Source organism: Marmota marmota, unplaced genomic scaffold, assembly GCF_001458135.2.
Source record: "Marmota marmota marmota unplaced genomic scaffold, marMar, whole genome shotgun sequence".
NCBI lineage: Eukaryota > Metazoa > Chordata > Mammalia > Rodentia > Sciuridae > Marmota > Marmota marmota.
The window spans coordinates 4504824-4510475 of record NW_026000241.1 but is presented as its reverse complement, the minus strand read 5'-3'; the positions used below and the strand labels follow the sequence as shown (position 1 = coordinate 4510475).

At 43.2% G+C, this 5652-nt stretch overlaps 1 protein-coding gene across 9 annotated transcripts in view; it reads right to left on the bottom strand.

Annotated features, from left to right (window-relative positions):
- Positions 1 to 873: 873 nt before the first annotated feature.
- Positions 874 to 5652, bottom strand: part of LOC107145297 (cytochrome P450 4F3-like) — a 23080-nt gene continuing 18301 nt past the window's right edge. For all 9 annotated transcript variants that reach the window (XM_048794978.1, XM_048794974.1, XM_048794975.1 and 6 more), the window contains 5 exons: positions 2291 to 2424; positions 2130 to 2194; positions 1895 to 1977; positions 1236 to 1538; positions 874 to 1134 (listed from right to left, as the gene is read on the bottom strand). In XM_048794978.1, coding sequence (XP_048650935.1) covers positions 1361 to 1538; positions 1895 to 1977; positions 2130 to 2194; positions 2291 to 2424 — 460 coding nt within the window. In that variant the 3' untranslated portion in view covers positions 874 to 1134; positions 1236 to 1360. The remainder of the gene's footprint in view (positions 1135 to 1235; positions 1539 to 1894; positions 1978 to 2129; positions 2195 to 2290; positions 2425 to 5652) is intronic.

Sequence of the window (5652 nt, the reverse complement as noted above, 5' to 3'; positions counted from 1 at the left end):
GGTCCTAAGCAACTCAGGGAGACCCTGTATCTAAATAAAACATTAAAAGGGGCTGAAGATGTGGTTCAGTGGCTAAGTACCCCTGAGTTCAAACCCCAGCACCAAAAAAAAAAAAAAAAAAAGCTGACTGAATATTCCAATGGTTTTCTCCAATAGATGCTAGCCACACTTTTCAAAACTCAAACTCCTCTTTTGGGCTGAGGATATGGCTCAGTGTGACTTTAAAACATTTCAAAACCTAAAATGTAATGCCAAAAAGAAGAGAGAAAGAAGAAAACTAATTTTCATGGACTGTGGGTGCTTAAGAGATGTGGATGTGGATGCTTGGTTCAGTTGTGTTGTGCATGTAAACTTGTTCAATCTTCAGAATATACTAGTGGGGTGGGGTACTGTTAGGTGGTAAAGGAACTGGGGCTTCGAAAACTAAACAATAAAATATGAAGCTCTGTTTTAATGATCTTGTGATGAAAGGGAAAAAAAATCAAAGACAAGGAGCAATACAAGAAGGAGAATTTTTAAGAAGGTTCTTCTCACATAAGAACCTTAATGATCTACATCTCCCAGGGAGAGAGCAAATTGAAGCCAAGAAGCCACACAAGTGTTTGGTCAGCTTGTGTTTAAATGGCCTCAGTGACCTTGGGCACCACAAGCCCGGAACTTGGTTTAACATAATCCTCAAGCACAAGGGCTCCAAGGACACCTCTACAGAAAACTGCCTTTTTCAAATTCTACAAATATTCTTTCAAATCTGTTAGCAAATACCCAGGCGAAGATAAGCAGGAACACAAAAATCAGGGCCCCCATGAGTGAAAATCAGCAAAAACGACAGGCAATGTAATAGATGCACAGATACCACAATGATCAGACACACTGTAAAACAACCAGGCTTGTTAGGTTTAATAAACATAGTAATTTAGTAACCATAGAAACAGTAAAAATCCTGAGGTGAGAAAAGATTGGGTGTATTAAGAAGATCAGAATAAAGTCAGGATGGCAGAAATGTTAGTACTATTAATTGCCTACATTACAAGAGTCTCAACACGGCCTTCAATCCTGGTTCCTCTCCTGCTCAAACACCTCCCATGGTTGCCTTTGGTCCACACGATGAAATCCATATTTGAGCAACGGGAGAACCTGCCATCAGCGCGGGGCGCTGTAGTCAGCCAGGGACGCTGTCACGGTCTTGGGCTCAAAGACCTCAGCCTCGCCTCCCCCCAACCCACGCGCCCCGTCACCTCTGTCCCCCTGCGCCCCCTGCTGGCGCTCGGTAAAGTTCAAGCACAGGTGATCACCATCTTATTCCCGGGAATCTGCAAAGGTGGGTGGGCGGGTGTTGTGTCCCAGGACAGCTCTCTGAGGGTCACTCCGCACCCGCGCTCAGCGGCTCCAGGCGCAGCCAGAGCCCGCCCTCGGCGCGCAGGATCAGCTCGGGCTTCCTGCGCGGCTCGGTGTCGTCGGGCAGGACGCGGAAGCGCAGCAGCGTCAGCGCCAGCACCACCTTCATCTCGCTCATGGCGAACGTCTGCCCGATGCAGTTCCTGCGGGCGGGGTGGGGACTCTCACTGTGTCGGGATCCCCCATCTGGGCTGGCATCCCACCGCTACGAGCTGGGGGACCTCCCACCCACCCACCCAGATCAAGCTGAGGGGCAGCGAGGGACGCTGACGCGCCTGGACCACTGTGGGCGTCCCCATGTCCCGGGGCCTGGCCCAGACTCCTGCCCCAGCTCGCACCAGCAGCAGGGAGGGGACTCTGCCACACACACCCTTTTCCTGGGATCCCGTTCCAAACCTCGAGCCCCGACGCACGCGCCCCACAATCAGGCATGGGGCGTTCGGACGAGGCCCCCTCTGCACACCCTCACCCATCCCGCCTCCATGCCCGCTTCCCTCACCTGGGCCCCGCCGAGAAGGGAATAAAAGCCAGAGGTGACCTCTTCTGGGGGCTTTCTGGGTCGAAGCGCGAGGGGTCATAGACCTGGGGACAGGGCAAGAGAGGGCTGCTGGGAGGGGGCACACCAGCCACCCCGGGGGAAGTCGGGCAGGTGCAGTAGAGGCACAGAGTCTGGTGTCCCAGGTCAGGTCCGCGCCCCATCACCAGGCCCCAGGAATGGGGAGGAGGAGCAGCACCTCAGGATCTGGCCAGACCGATGGATTGTGATGGATCCCAAAGATGCTGATAGCACAGACGTTCCCTGTAGGGAAAGAGGGGACAATCAGGATGAGGTCCGTGCTGCCCCATGAGACCACCACCGTGCCCAGGAGTCTCCTCCCCCTGCCGTTGTGGGCACCTTTGGGGATGACCCGGCCGTCGGGGAGGGCAACGTCCCGGGTACAGCAGCGGGAGATGATTGTGACTGGGGGGTGCAACCGCAGACTCTCCTTGATGCACATGGTCAGGAAGGGCAACTGGGCCAGGTCGTCCCTAAGGAACCACCCCCAAACAATTATCCAAGGAGCAAACAGAAAAACTCCCCCAGCCTTACTGCTGCCCCATGAAACCCTCTTGCCACCGCCCTCTGCCCCTCTGTCCTACAACAAAATGAATCCCAGACGGATCAAAGGTTTAAACATTAGAAAATCAAAATTACAAAAATACTAGAAGAAAACTTGACCTGGTGTTTTTAGAAATATTTCTCAGCAAAATACACCTTTCAAAAGTGTACTCTTTAAAGTATTGATATATTTGAAAGAAAGCATTATTAAAATGATAAAATGACTGAACAAAAGCAGAAACAAATATCCTTAAAGGGTTAATAAGGTTATCTGAATGTATAAGATTCACCCACATGCTAGGGAGGCATGACCTATTAACATAAAGGTGTGAATTCTTTCTAAATCAGTATATATTCAATGTGATCCAATAAAAATCTAGTTGGATTTTTAAGCTAGACAATTTTTATCTTTATTTATTTATTTATTTTTGGTGCAGGAGATCAAACCCAAGGCTTTGCACATTAGAGGCAAGCACTGTTGCAACTAAGCTAGATCCCCAGCCCAATGATCTTATTCCAATTGGAAGGGTTAAAGTTCATCAGGGGCTGGGTCAATATAAAAATAAAAGTATCAAAGAAGAGGAGCCTAATCTACCCATTATTAAGACCTATTACAAAGGTATAGTATTTAAAGTAGTTTTTAAAAAATATATGGTACTGCAACAAGAACAGGAAAATAGATCCATAGAACAAAGTAGAGAGCTTGCAGTCAGATACATCAACTTTAGCATCTGGTAAAGAGGTTCCACACATTCCTGGAAAATGGATATATGGTCTGGTGGAGGTGTTCAGACAACTGGCAATATGGAAACAAAAAGAATTAAATCCTCCTCTACTCCACATGCAGGGTAGAGCCTCCCCCCATAACTAAAAGATAAAACTGTAAATTTAATAGCATATCCATCATTTCCAACATTTGTCATATCTTTGTCAAAATTCTCTCTTTCAGCTATTTTGAAATGTATAATACATTATTGTGCAGAATATCAGAACTATTCCTCCCCCCTAACTGTAACTTTGTACCCATTTACAAACTGTCCCCATCAGTCCACCCCCTTCCCAGCCTGAGTAAAGAAAAAAAAAACTACAAAGAAGATAACATTTTTGTGACCTGGCAATAAGGAATTCTTAAAATCTCAAAAATACAAACCATAAAACCAAAATTAAAAAGGATAAATACAAACAAAATTGAAGAATTACTATATAATAAAAGATACCATGGACCAAATTCACATTCTGATGAGAGGTTCAGAGATATATGTAGATCTAGAATATACAAGGAATTCCTGCAAATCAACAAACAAAATGACAGGTGACCCAAGAAAAAAATAAACAAAAAGATATAATCTAGGAATTCCCAGAGATCAACCACAAGAGATTTAAGAAGGGGTGCACAGAGTCACTGGTTATCAGAGAAATGGAAGTATTAACAATGAGATGTTACTTCATATCTGTTTGAGGTAGGAATCAACAATGTGAGGAGTGCTGAGGATTGGCTGAGGGGTGTGGAGGGGTTGGTGGATCTCATGCACTGATTGTGGGGATGTGGGCAGGGGCTGCCATTCTGGAGGGCAACTGCCAGTATGTGGTCAAGGAAAAATGGTATGTGTTTACAACCCTTCCAACTGGCTCCCAAGTATGGGTTTCAGAGAGGTCTTCAGACAAGTGGATGAAGAGTCCATACAAAGATGTTTGCTGCAGGGACAGGATGGAAGCAGCCTGAGTGTCCAGCACTAGGGGACTAAAGAGGAAAGCACCACATGACAGTTAAACACAATAATCTACATGGACTTAGAACCATGGAAGGCTAATAAAATCCCAGTGCTGCATCTCTGGAAAAGGTGAAAATCAGTATCAGAGCTGTGACCCAACAGCATATTTGCAAAGTTTATAATATACCCACTTCAACAACAAATTTTACAAAATAAAAGCATCAGTTTCTTTAGAATCACATTAGGGAAGACTAGACTTGGGATAAATGGGAGAAAATAAGTATTGCACAGTAAAATGATGACATCTAGTCAGGAATTTGGAGAGAGTGGTTAATTCAACTCCTGGAAACTGAGGAGTTTAATTTGAAAAATATTAATTATTTAAAAATTTCAAGGTTATTTTTTCAGACTAGCCAATCGGATTATAGCTATCATGTGGAAAAATAAGAAGTCAAGAAAAAAATGTAAAAGCAAAATAAGTAGATGAGACAAACTTTATCGAATATGAAGTGTTCTTTAATGATAATAAAGATTCTTGGAGCTTATTATCACTAAATAAATACATGGCACAGAGTAGAGTCCAGAAATAAACTCAAATACATATAAATGAAGTTAGCTTATTATGAAGCAACTGTTTAAAATCCTAAGGTAAGTTCATTACATTCTGTTGGGACAATTAGCTATTTGGGAAAAAATAGATTCTTACCTCAGTACTTACACCTCAGTACTTAAACAGTACTTATAGATTTCATAGGGAAATGTTAAATATAAAAAGTAAATAAAATGTTAAATAAATAAAATATATTTGAAAAGAAATAAACCCTTTAGGGGAAAACACACAAGAACTTTACATTTTAAAATTAAAATGTGATGGGGCTGGGGTTGTGGCTCAGCAGTAGAGCGCTCGCCTAGTATGTGCAGGGTGCTGGGTTCTGTCCTCAGCATCTCATAAAAATAAATAAAATAAAGTATTGTGTCCAACTACAACTAAAAAAAATGCAAAAAAATTAAAGTGTGAAATGTTTAGTAACACAAATTTAAAAATAAACAAAAACAGGAGCTAAAAAAGAATTAATAAATTTGACTACAAATAGATGAATCAAACCAAAATAAATAAACCCAAACAAAAAATAAAGTCAAAGATAATTTGGGGAAGGATATTGCATGGCAGAAAAAAAGAGCTAATTTGGGGCTGGGGTTGTGGCTCAGTGGTAGAGCGCTTGCCTAGCATGTGTGAGGTACTGGGTTCAATTCTCAGCACTGCATTTAAGCAAATAAATAAAGGTCCATCAATAACTAATATATATATATTTTTTTAAAGAGAGAGAGAGAGAGAGAGAGAATTTTTTAATATTTATTTTTTAGTTCTCGGCAGACACAACATCCTTGTTTGTATGTGGTGCTGAGGATCGAACCCAGGCCGCACGCATGCCAGGCGAGCGTGCT